The sequence below is a fragment of the Heteronotia binoei genome, chromosome 13 (assembly GCF_032191835.1).
Source record: "Heteronotia binoei isolate CCM8104 ecotype False Entrance Well chromosome 13, APGP_CSIRO_Hbin_v1, whole genome shotgun sequence".
Lineage (NCBI taxonomy): Eukaryota > Metazoa > Chordata > Lepidosauria > Squamata > Gekkonidae > Heteronotia > Heteronotia binoei.
The window spans coordinates 57,056,872-57,070,350 of record NC_083235.1 but is presented as its reverse complement, the minus strand read 5'-3'; the positions used below and the strand labels follow the sequence as shown (position 1 = coordinate 57,070,350).

The 13,479-nt window shown below is 44.5% G+C and overlaps 1 protein-coding gene across 1 annotated transcript in view; it reads right to left on the bottom strand.

Moving 5' to 3' along the window:
• Positions 1–13,479, bottom strand: part of NPLOC4 (NPL4 homolog, ubiquitin recognition factor) — a 63,498-nt gene that overhangs the window by 37,335 nt on the left and 12,684 nt on the right. Inside the window, exons 7-8 of the mRNA XM_060253146.1 lie at positions 13,248–13,371; positions 12,201–12,380 (exon numbers count right to left, since the gene is read on the bottom strand). Of these exons, the coding sequence (XP_060109129.1) occupies positions 12,201–12,380; positions 13,248–13,371 (304 nt within the window). The remainder of the gene's footprint in view (positions 1–12,200; positions 12,381–13,247; positions 13,372–13,479) is intronic.

Sequence of the window (13,479 nt, the reverse complement as noted above, 5' to 3'; positions counted from 1 at the left end):
ATGGAAGTCCGTGAAAAAGTAAAGAAGCATTGGAAACAAAAGAAAGAATATAATTATGATTAGAATAAGAATTAGAAAAAGTGGTACGGGGATATGGTGAAATCGGGTAAAGAAAGGAAATAAGATTAAAAGGAAGGGGGTTATTTATTTGTTGTTAGTATTCAGTTTGATTTGTAGAATGTAATAAGCAAAAAATTGAAATGTATTATTGTATTATACATTTGAGATGTATAAATAAGTTGATAAATGCACACTTAATAAAATATTAATACTGGGGAGGGGGGGGGAGAATCAATTGCAACCTACCCCCCTCCTTTCAAGAAGTGTTTATTCTGCCCTGGTCAGAAAATCTTCTAGCACAAGGAAAAACCAAAATCCTTTACAAATTGAGTTCAATATTTGACATTGGAAATTACAGTCAGGGTTGACCTATGCAGGGAACCCAGGAATGTTTTTATGTCAGCTTGAATATGCAACAAGCTAATAATCAAATTTAACAAAGTGACCCTCCAATCAACAGTCCTCTTGCCTGTAATTAACTGATTTCCTACATTATTAAGAAATCAGTCAAAGGTTTACCGGAAGAGGCAAAAGTGGTGAAGCACACATTTTGCATGCAGATAATCTCAGACTCAATTTCCACAATCTGTAAATAAAAAAAAAAAAAACTGAGAAAAAGGGTTGTCTGGAGCAGAGTTACAGCCAGTCACACACTGGGCGAGGATGCACCAATGGTCGGACATCATAAAGCATGGAAGAATGCTCAGGCTTCTTGCTAGATTGCAGATTACCAGGTACCACAAAGGGCAGAATTTCTCTCTCTGTATTTTATAAGTGAAGAAAAGAAAGTCAACTAGACCTGACCTACAAGTGCATCAGAATGAAGTGATACAATCTGGACAAGATAGAAAGGTACTAGTCCAACTCACTGTTTATTTGCTGGTTTTAGGTTTCCAGGAAATTTTCCAAAGAGAAATGGTAAACAATATGATCTGCATCTGCTGCCTAAATTAGAACCATCCATTCTGAAACCTCAAAATTCCATCACTTAAGGCTTTTCTGTCTCTCATTCCTAATAGTGGCATTAAAGGCCACTACAGATGTTTAGGGACACCTGACAAAACAACTTCTGGTATTACACACACACACACACCCAACTGATGGGTCTGCACACACCTTCCCTCAACTTATTGGGGACTCAAAGTGTCCCTACTCTGCAGCCACTGATCTTGATCCTTCTCCCTTTTGCTGCTTGGAGCAGGAGGCAAGAAGAAGATATTGGATTTATATCCCTCCCTCCACTCCGAAGAGTCTCAAAGCGGCTCACAATCTCCTTTACCTTCCTCCCCCACAACAGACACCATGTGAGGTGGGTGGGGCTGGAGAGGGCTCTCACAGCAGCTGCCCTTTCAAGGGCAACCTCTGCCAGAGCTATGGCTGACCCAAGACCATGCCAGCAGGTGCAAGTGGAGGAGTGGGGAATCAAACCCGATTCTCCCAGATAAGTCTGCTCACTTAACCACTACACCAAACTGGCTCTCAAGCAGCAGCACTGTGGGCCTTTCACCACTGAGCAGATCCCCAGTGTGTGTTAATAATGAAATAGCTTTGCCTGTGCATCTCACTGACAACAGCCACTCAGTGAGGAATGATATCAACAGCCCTCCAACAAGGGAGAGGAGTCTCCCAGTCTCTGTCCAGATGGTGAGGGGGCAGGGAGCAGCAGTTAGGGATAATGCCAACGCCATGGGAGTTAAGTTGAGGTGGGAACTGGTCACTGCCTGCCTTCCTGGGCATCATCTGCTCATCCGCCACCCAGGGCAGACAGTAAAATCAGCAGCAGCCACCTCTGACTGCCTGCACTGCAACTCTTGTGTATCACCTCTGCTGCAGATGTTCACTTGCCCACTGTCTTTAATGATGATGCATCCCCTGGATGGATGATGGAGGAATACATGCTGTTCAGGAGGGTGTGCAGCTGATGGAAGGCCCAGATCTGTGGGGTTATCACTGAGGCAGCACCTAATCCTTGTGGCTGCTTGGGTAGCAGTGAGGCAGCTTCTTAGGGGTCAACAGTGCTGCCATCCCGCTCTCACCACAGTAAGATCACTGGTAACTGTCTGAAGATCTGAAGGTTCCAGTAGCACAGTGCTAGGATAAATAAAATCCATTTTGCCAGCTCCAAAGCTTATGGGCAGCTCTAAACATCACTAGTTTATTTTAGAACACGGTTCAGAGCAGCTCTGATAAATCACATAATAGCAAAGAAACCAGGGGACAACCTGCTCCACCTCTCCATCGCCCCACCACCACATACACACACTGCTGCATGGTGGTTTCTATGCAGGACATCATGATAACAGTATCAACACACACTGAAACTGGCGAACGATCTAAAATATCAACACTTAACTTCCTGCTGTGCAGAAGGCTTGAGGGGGCTGATGTAAGGAGAGCCAGTTTGGTGTAGTGGTTAAGTGTGCAGACTCTTATCTGGGAGAACCGGGTTTGATTCCCCACTCCTCCACTTGCACCTGCTGGAATGGCCTTGGGTCAGCCATAGCTCTGGCAGAAGTTGTCCTTGAAAGGGCAGCTGCTGTGAGAGCCCTCTCCAGCCCCACCCACCTCACAGGGTGTCTGTTGTGGGGGAGGAAGGTAAAGGAGATTGTGAGCCGCTCTGAGACTCTTAGGAGTGGAGGGCGGGATATAAATCCAATATCATCTTCTTCTTCTTCTACTTCAAAACTTAACAGAAAGTCATAAATTTCACCACTGAGCAGATCCCCAGTGCATGTTATAAGAAAATATTTCTGCCTGTACGTCTCAAATTGCCTGACATACATGCATTATAAATAAAGCAAGCAGCAGCTAACTGGTAGCTAAATGTACCAGGCAAAACCAACTAGAATCTCTCTCCCATGTCTGTTGCAGAAGCTGCCCATTAACAGTGTAAAGGACACAGGAGGTCAAGGCTGGAATTTAAGACAAAAAGGGGCACTAGAATCAAATTAAGAAAGATCACAGCCTCATATTCTATTAAGTGCTTTGAAAAAAACACACTCAGAGACTACAATTTAGTACCCCCAGCCATTATTCTCCTGTCATTAAAACTGCAAGGGGGAAACATGCTGTGCAATCTGAAGTTAAAAGGGGCAAATAAATAAACAAAATTAACAGCACCAGCAAAGACAATGCAGAGAAGCCCAGGCAAGGTGCTGATCCTAAGACTTGGTTCCTGATCTGGAATTCACTCCTCTGCCCTCTACTGGCAAGGCTTGGCTGCCTGGAGCCTGCCAGTCAGTCCCCTTTAGCCCCAGAATTGGAGAGGAGGAGGATTTAAACTCATTCTGATCCTCCACCTTCCCTTGGAGGGCTGGCTGGCTGTTGTTCCACTCTGTGTCATCCTTATAGCTGCAAGCCTCATCCAGCATCCTCTGTAGCCAAGTCCAGGCCCCCCCTCCCTGGTCCCCTCCTTTCCATTCATACAGCCATCCAATTCCATCTCCCTTTCTCCCTCTCTCCATGACCTTATAAAACTGATGAGTCAACTAAATTTAACTAAATACTATTCGGTTAGGAGAGATGAGGCCTTAACACATTTAACAAGTTTTCTTTGGAGCTGGAACCAGCCAAATAATTTCGGAGCCAGATGCATTTTTCAGCCTTCGAGGTTTTGTATTTTAATGACCAGTTTTTCTAATTTATGGCCTTTTCTTGTAATTTTCTTGTAATTTTTCTTGTAATTTCTTGTAACCTTTTCTTGTAATTTTATTAATGCTATGACAAAAGTGCTGAAGAATATAAATACAGGCGTAAGCAGAGTTGACATCAATACAACAAAAAGTTAACTTCTAACCCAGACACAAACCAGTTTTGGAACAAAATATCAAGTAGAACCTGGGAGGTTAACTTAGAAATATGTCCAAGGGGCTGTTAGCATTTATGAATTTATGAGACTCAGAAGTGTCTCAGCTGCAGTAGGAGAAGGTGCTTGGATCTAGAACAGAGCTGCTGGTAAGGTGAGTGAGACTTGATTTGCTTTTCTAAAACTGCCGGGGAGCATTACTTAGGGTTGCTGTAGGAGGTAACTGTGTGTATGCTTGGTGCCTGCTGGAGAGGAGTTTCTGATTGCTTTTGTGTATCTTTTGTGTAGCTGTTGCTGAGTGAGGAGAGCTTGCTTGCCCGGGGGGGGGGGGGTAATTGCTGGCTCCACCCTCTGCTGTTGCTCTGGCTGTTGAGTCAGAGGTGGGTGGGGGCTTGAGCCTTTAATTTGCAAGGCTCATCCTTGCCAGAGGCTCTTGGCCTGTGGCTCTTAGCCTGGGGGTCTATCTTGGGGGTTCTGTAGATAGGTGGGTAGTTACCCACAAGCAGTTTCAAGTGGCAGCTGGTAGTGGGATTTAAAGATAAGAGAAGATAAAGCAAATTTTGAAATGGATTGCAGCAGTATGGCTGGTGAGGGAGCAGAGGCAGTGACGCGTAAAGACTCTGGGATGTTTGTATTTTTACCTGAGAGTAGCACGAATTACACTTGCAGCAAGCGTAAGTTTAGTGGCCCTGCTGGAGGAGAACATACAGGGACTGGAGGCATGATTGTCTACACTGCAGTGTATAAAGCAACATGAGGATTTTCTTGACAAAATGCATGAGGCACTCTTGAAAGGACAAGAGGAGGGAGAGGAAATGGTATCTCAGCAATTAGAAGAGAACCCAACACAGGAGGAGGGTTCCTGGAAAAATGTAACTCAAGGGAGAAAGAAAATCAGGAGATGTTCTGAGCCCCTGCTGCTCAGCAATAGGTTCCAGGATCTCCCCACAGTAACTGATTTTGAACCACTGGAACAAGGCCTACTTCCCCAGTCTCCATGAAGCCTGTGGATAAGAAGCCTGGAGCTTCTGCTCCCCAATATAGGAAGAGGAAGGTGGTGGTGATTGGAGACTCCTTGCTCAGAAGGGTGGAGCCCAAAGTGTGCCGACCGGACTTGTCATTCCAAGAGGTCTGCGGTCTGCCGGGAGCATGCATCCAGCATTAGACAGAAAGGACTGGAAGACTTATCAAGCTGATCCATGTGGGAACGAATTATACTGCCCATCATAGCCCTGACCATATTAGAAAAGACTATGTGGCTCTGAGTCAGAAGGTGAAGGAGCTGGGAGTACAGGTTGTGTTCTCATCAGTGCTTCCTGTTGAAGGCCGTGGCTTAAGACGAGAAGGAAGAACACTTCAAATAAATGACTGGCTGCGTCGATGGTGTCGTCAGGAAAGATTCGGATTTCTGGACCATGGCTTACGCTTTCGAGATGGTGGTCTTCTATCGGGAAATGGTTTGCACCTTACAGCAGTAGGGAAAAGGGTGTTTGGTAACAGCCCTGCTAACCTAATAAGGAGGGCTTTAAACTAAATTGTATGGGGGAGCGAGACAATAATTCAAAGCCTCGTATGATGCCAGAAACTGGGGATAAGAACATTAAAGATTTGCAGAGAGTGGCACATACGCTAGGTAATGTTCACTTGCAGGCTTGTACAGAAACCAAACCCTCAGGATGCATAAAACGTGGATTCTGATGTCTCTACACTAATGCACAGAGTATGGGAAACAAACAGGAGGAACTGGAAGTTCTAATAAAGTAAGGAGACTATGACATAATAGGCCTTACTGAAACGTGGTGGGATGACACTCACAACCGGAATATTAGGATTCAGGGGTACAACTTATTTAAAAGGGACAAGCAAATGAGAAAGAGCGGAGGTATAGCAGTATATGTGAAGGAGGTATATACTTGTATGCAGCTCAGGGGTAAGAAACAACAGTGACATTATTGTGGGGGTCTGCTATAGACCTCCAAGTCAAGCAGAGGACTTGGATGAGATACTTCTACAGCAGACTGCAAAGTTCTCCAAGAGAAGGGATACAGTGATCATGGGAGATTTCAATTACCCAGAAATCTGTTGGAAGTCCAACTCCGCTAAAAATGAAAAGTCAAATAGATTCCTGACTTGTCTTGCTGACAACTTCCTTTTCCAGAAAGTGAAGAACAAGGGGATCTGCTATCTTAGATTTGATTCTCACCAACAAGGAAGAATTGACTGAAGAAGTGGAAATAGTGGGCACCCTGGGCAGTAGTGTCCATGTGATTTTGGAATGTACAGTCTTAGGGAAGGGAAAAGCTATACGTAGTCAGACTTATAGGTTGGACTTCAGAAAGGCAAACTTCGATACACTTAGAACTATTTGGGTAAAATTCCATGGACAGAAATACTTAGGAAGAAGGTGGTTCAGGAGGGGTGGGAGTTTCTTAAAAGCAAAATACTGAAAGCGCAATCACAGTTGATTCCTATGAGAAGAAAAAATGGAAAAAGCCTAAAGAAGCCGAAGTGGCTCCATAAACAGCTCTCTAAAGACTTGAGAAATAAAAAAGACTCCTTCAGGAATTGGAAGGAGGGCCTTATAACCAAGGATGAATATAAACAAATCACCAGTGCTTGTAGAGAAAAAGTTAGGAAAGCTAAAGCTCAGTATGAGCTTAAGATCGCCAAAGATGCTAAAAACAACAAAAAAGAGTTATTTTCTTATGTTCAGAGTAAGAAAAAGAGCAAGGACATGGTAGGCCCATTGTGAGGGCAAGAAAGTGAAACAGGTAATGAAGAGAAGGCAGAACTGCTCAATTCCTACTTTTCCTCAGTCTTCTCTTCTGAGGAGAACGGTGCTCAACATGGCAAAAACAGAACATATAAGGAGGGTATGAAGTTCCAACCTAGGATCAGCGTAGGGGTAGTACATAAACACCTAGTTTCTTTAAATGAAATTAAGTCCTCGGGGCCAGATGAATTGTATCCAAGGGTTCTAAAAGAGCTTGCGGATGTAATTTCTGAGCCTCTGGCTATTATTTTTGAGAATTCTTGGAGAACAGGAGAGGTGCCAGAAGATTGGAGGCGGGCGAATGTTGTCCCCATCTTCAAGAAGGGGAAAAAAGACGATGCGGGTAACTACCGACCCGTCAGCTTGACATCTATACCTGGAAAAGTTTTAGAACAAATCATCAAACAGTCGGTCCTGGAACATTTAGAAAGAATGAATGTGATTACTAAGAGCTAGCATGGTTTTCTTGAAAACAAGTCATATCAGACTAACCTGATCTCTTTTTTTGAGAAAGTGACTACCTTGCTGGATCAGGGGAATACTGTAGATATTGTTTATCTTGATTTCAGTAAGGCTTCTGATAAGGTTCCACATACTATCCTTGTTGACAAGTTGGTAAAATGTGGTTTGGATCCTGTTACTGTTAGGTGGATCTGTAACTGGTTGACAGATAGCACCCAAAGAGTGCTTGTGAATGGTTCCTCATCCTCTTGGAGAGGAGTGACAAGTGGAGTGCCTCAGGGATCTGTCCTGGGACCTGTTTTTCAACATCTTTATCAATGATTTGGATGAAGGAATAGAGGGAATGCTTATTAAATTTGCAGATGATACTAAATTGGGAGGGGTTGCAAACACAGAAGAAGACAAAAACAGGATACAGGGTGACCTTGACAGGCTGGAAAACTGGGCTAAAACCAATAAAATGAATTTTAACAGAGATAAACGTAAAGTTCTGCATTTAGGTACAAAAAATCCAATGCATGGTTATAAGAATGGGGGAGACTTGTCTTAGCAATAGTATGTGCGAAAAGGATCTAGGGGTCTTTGTGGATCATACGCTGAACATGAGTCAACAGTGTGATGTGGTGACTAAAAAGGCAAATGCAATTTTGGGTTGTATCAACAGAAGTATAGTGTCCAGATCGCGTGATGTGATGGTATCGCTTTACTCTGCTCTGGTAAGACCTCATCTGGACTATTGTGTTCAGTTTTGGGCACCACAATTTAAGAAGAATACAGACAAGCTGGAACGGGTCCAGAGGAGGGCGACGAAGATGGTGAGGGATCTGGAGACCAAGTCCTATGAGGAGAGGTTGAAGGACCTGGGGATGTTTAGGCTGGAGAGGAGATATGATCACCATCTTCAAGTACTTGAAGGGCTGTCATATAGAGGATGGTGTGGAATTGTTTTCTGTGGCCCCGGAAGGTAGGACCAGAACCAATGGGCTGAGATTAAATCAAAAGAGTTTCCGGCTCAACATTAGGAAGAACTTCCTGACCGTTAGAGCAATTCCTCATTGGAACAGGCTTTCTCAGGAGGTGGTGGGCTCTCCTTCCTTGGAGGTTTTTAAACAGAGGCTAGATGGCCATCTGACAGCAATGAAGATCCTGTGAATTTAGGGGGAGGTGTTTGTGAGTTTTCTGCACTGTGCAGGGGGTTGGACTAGATGACTCTAGAGATCCCTTCCAACTCTATGATTCTATGAATTTACTCCCAAGCTTCAACTTCCATTATTTACGGTGCATTAATACAATATGAATGTCACATTATGCTTTTTCATGCCATGAAGATCTTTGCTGTCCTCCCCTCAAAACAGGACAGGATGGGCCTTTCCAAAGCTAGACAAATCCCCCTTCAAGTTTGGCTGGGCTAAGAGACAAAAAAAAAATGGTGGATCCTGTGGAGAATATCTGCAAATAGAAGGGAAGGTCAATTTTTGCTGATAACCCCCTTTTCACTGCAGACCTCTAGCTTCCCCCCGTGCTGTTCCTGAGAACCCCCTATTCCTTTTGAAAAAACAAGAAAGTCAACTCTACAAATAGCCCTTTCCATTAACAGAAATGTTCACAGACGCCAAGCCTTTGAGGGGGAGGGGAGACGGTTGTCTCTTGCTTGGCTGCCACTGCTCCCAACATCTCTTGTCCACTCCTCTCCTCAGCTGCAATCAGAAAGCCCCTGTCTACCCTCATTGTTACAGGCAGCTAGTTGAGTCTCTCTCAGTATGGTCAGGGAGATGGCATAAAGAAGAATTAATATGAGCTATCAGCAGCAGTGACAACCAAGCTAAGAGACAAAAGGCATAAACTTTGTCAAAAAATAGCAGGTGCCACATTGAATTGTTAAACCACCATGGTGACCTGTGCACCTGGGATTTGTTTAACTCTTGGCTAGATGCAGTAATTAGAGAAAATTAATTAGTCCATGATAAGAAAAGGAAATTAACTAGTTTGAACTACAAGAACACATCTCACTAGATTACACCCTGCTAGCCAACCTCAACCTGCATAAAATTCTACTTCCCGTTACTGCAGTTGCTGTGAAATCTAGCATTATGATTTTTCTAAGCATTCATTTCAACTACAACACTCCATTTTATCTTTCAGGAAAGAGGACTCAGTGGCTGGTGCCATCTAGTGACTTAAAGTGATCTTACTTTTTAAAAAAAGAATCGCAGCCCATTCTCATTTATAAGTAGTACATGAGGCCTTCGTTCTGCATTACATAGTTTAGGTGCATATCAGAAAATATGACTAATTGGTTTTGAAGCTGAGTTCATCATACAGATACTCTAACCAGAAAGAGCCCTGAAGGGCTGGGCATATCCTTAATGGCAGATGTGGGTTTGCTTTCACACAGCATGTTAGCTGCTCACTTTGCTTGATAGTGTCTGTAAAAGTAGGCCGGTTTTCCCCCAATAGCAGTGGAAGTGGGGGGGCTCAGGCAGAGACACACTTATTTGTGTTAACCACTCAACAAGTTTTGGCCAACGGCAGTCTCAAAGGCCATAACTTCTACAATATAGCTATACATGTGTACAAAGTGGAGATCTGGACAAGGTCCCAACCACCCACTCTATTGCAGAAGAAATCAGACTGACACCCACCACCTCCATAACTGCAAGGGTTGCACATACACACGTTGCCCTTGTGCCACCAGGGACTGTTCCCAGCAGAGGACAGCATACCGGTATAGGGGGCTTTGCTGGCTGTTGTGAAACTATTTGCTTTTCTGCTTCGTACCAGAAGCCCTCTGCCAACTAATTCAAGGACACAGGACAGCTGAACATGCTCAACAGGCCTCTGGAGCAGAAGCAACTGTCAGGAGTTTCTCTGGGGAGCCCCAGTAAGAATGCTTTCTGGCCCTCTTAATTCAAGGCTACTACATTCTCACTTCAGGGGTGGAGTGGCAATGAGCACCAAAGCTGTTGAAAGGCAGGGAGACTGGTCTCAAAGGAAACCTGGGAGGAAAAAGGGGCCAAGTCTACCAAGTCTGGAGCAGAGAGCAAGTTAAAAACTATTCCTCAATCTGCCTCCCTTCTTCCCCCATTAAATCCTAGAAGAAGAAGACTGCAGATTTATACCCACCCTTCTCTCTGAATCAGAGCAGCTTATAATCTCCTTTATCTTCTCCCCTCACAACAGACACCCTGTGAGGTGGGTGGGGCTGAGAGGGCTCTCACAGCAGCTGCCCTTTCAAGGACAACTTCCTGCAATACCTATGGCTAACCCAAGGCCATTCCAGCAGCTGTAAGTGAAGGAGTGGGGAATCAAACCCGGTTCTCCCGGATAAGAGTCAGCACACTTAATCACTACACCAAACTGGTGCACTAGCCAGTTCCCATTTGTATTTAGGAAACAGCAGGATATTGCCAGCATCTCTGTCAACTGAGGGTGGTTAAGTGTAAAAAGCTGCTTCAGCACAAAATCATTCTGTGTGTCATGAGCCCTCACAAGGAGGAACTGGAAGGGTTAACAGACCTGGAAGAGTTGCCAGCCAGTTCCTCAGCTGAACAAACAGCAGCTGGCCCATCAATCACTCTCCAGGCACCAGTGTCAGCTGTTGACTATCAATCTCCTCTAAACTCTCCTCCTCCCATCTCAAGAGTTCGAAGCAGGCTCCAGAAAGAACTTTCAGAGCGAAGACATGAGGCACGCCGATGCTTCAGGTCTCTCAGCCCTGAGTTCTAGCAGAGTCACTGCCACCCAGGGAGCAGGCTGATTAAGACTCCCATATAGCTCCCACCCAGGACCTGGTAACCTTGTGGAAGCAACAAGTCTATTCTCTGGCTTGCATCCACGCTCCTTCCTGATCCTGACCTGCTTGATTTCCTTGGCACCCTGAACTTTTGGCTTTTGGACACTGACTTCTGATCCTGGTTTGTGATTCTGCATTGGTGACTTGGCTCCTGCTTGACTTCCTGGACTTTGACCTTGGACTGACTTTAGACTCCTGCCTGCCTACACCCTGAGAATGTGGCACTCTGGCATGGTATGACACATGAACACAAATAACCTAAACACATCCCCACTTTTTATTACTGTCCTCAGGGTCATCTATTAGTCCTGATACTGGCTAGTGCTGAATGCATAAGCAGCAAATACATGACATGAATTCTCCATGTCTGCTTCTGCCACAGAGGCCAGGTAAGCAAGTTCAGCTGTCCTGTGCTCTGGAACTAGTTGCCAGAGGGCTTCACTCCCAGGATTCAGCACATTTAAAGCTTCAAGCAGTAGTAACTACTATCACAGTTTAAAAGCACATGGCAGAGGGGAGGAGGTTGCTCAAATAAAATATGGCCATATGTGACCAAAACACTTCTAGAATTTGAGTGTTATACTTCCAGTGTTCCTGTCAACAGCTGCATTGACATCACAACCAACCAGAGACCTGAAGCTAGTTTGTTGGCTGGTAAAGTTTCTGCAGATATATTTCTAACTAGCATATTTACTTGGAAACCAGTCCCACAGACTTAACTGTGCACAGGATCTCAACTTAAATGTAACCCAAGCTACCATCACTTTGTGTTCTGTCCAGAAGGGAAAAGAAGAAGCCACTGCTGTGCCCCCCTCACCATCTTCAACCAATCCAGTCACTGCAGTTCAGTCAGCTGGCTTTGCAAATAAGCCATTTTGCACTGTCAGTGGCTCACGTGACAGAAGGTGTAGCCAGGGAAAACAGCTGCAAACGCTGATGATGAGATAGGATAATGTCAGTGGAAAGGGGGAGGGGGTGTACTGCTGAAAGTTTTCCTCCTTTATCCTTCCTGTAGCATGAAACAGGTAAACGTCATGATCCAATTCAGAGTTACATATTGAGAGTAAAGCCCCTTAGATTCAGTGGGATTTACCTGCATAGGATCATCATGCAAGTTCCTGAACTGCCTCTCTACGTGCAAACCGACACACGCACACTGTTCGTGGTACTGTTTCACTGCCACAGCAGAAATTCAATATAACAGAATGGTGATGACACTTTTCATTTCAAATCATCATGTACTAATGAACATTCAACTTCCTACATTTCTGAAACAGGACAGCTTTCTAGCCCGGAGAACCCATTACCTGAGGTGGTTCATAGATGGCAGCAACCTCAGCTCGAATACCTAGAGGGATGTCTTTGTGTTCTGTGTATCTCCCATACAGGTATCCAAAATGCTGGTTTCCCGTTTTCCTCCAGAAGTCTAAGAAACGATCTGCAATTGTATGGTTCTCAAACATGATGTTATCCACATGCCTGTATTTCTGCCACATGGAGAAAAACAACAGTTTATCAAGTCAAGATAGGACTCAATGACATTTAAACAGTCATGTCTGAACTTCAGCTAGGTTCCTTCTAAATGTCATTCTATCCCACAGTCTCTCTGTCTATAGACTTTTCAGGTGTGTATGTATATGCCACTGATCAGAATCTAATGTGATCAGAACTAGTTTGCCCTTTTCTTCTATTTTGCTCTTTCTCAAACCACAACATCTCTTACCATTAGAGAGCCAGTTTGGTGTAGTGGTTAAGTGTGCGGACTCTTATCTGGGAAAATTGGATTTGATTCCCCACTCCTCCACTTGCACCTGCTGGAATGGCCTTGGGTCAGCCATAGCTCTGGCAGAGGTTGTCCTTGATAGGGCAGCTGCTGTGAGAGCCCTCTCAGCCCCACCCACCTCACAGGGTGTCTGTTGTGGGGGAGGAAGATAAAGGAGATTGTGAGCCGCTCTGAGACTTAGCGGAGGACAGGATATAAATCCAATATCTTCTTCTACATTCCAAACTAGTGTGCCTTGCAGGAAGACTAAGAAAATCACACCCAGGACTCCCTTTTACTGCTAATTTGGCCTTCATAAAAATTACAATCCTCCAAGCCTTGGTGAGCGTATTATAGAAATCTGAACAGGTGGTTACACATAAGTTAAAACTGCTATCTCTAGTGCAGGCTCCAAGCAGATGTCCTCTCATACACAAGGAAACTACTGAACAAGTATACTTCGGTCTCTCTGTATAAAAGATAGCCAACTGTTTACCAAGAAACTGCCCAAGAAAAAATCCCTGTCAAATCCAAACTAGCCACTTGTTTCCAAAAAGAGAGTCAAGGAGCAAGTGGCTGATGTTGATCTCACCTGCCTGTTGAGTGTGATGGCGCTGGGCTGGCATTTCGTGCATATGCCTTCTGGCCATGGGGGATGTCCCTCACACCCAGATTTAATCTTGCAGCTAATGTTTTCAAGGGCAACAAACTTCCCCCTGAAACAAACAAAAAAGATCATGCCATACTCTAAATACTTGGGTATTTCTTTTTTCAAAAAGACAAAACAAATTCTACTTCAGCATAGGGCAGTCATAGAGTATAAA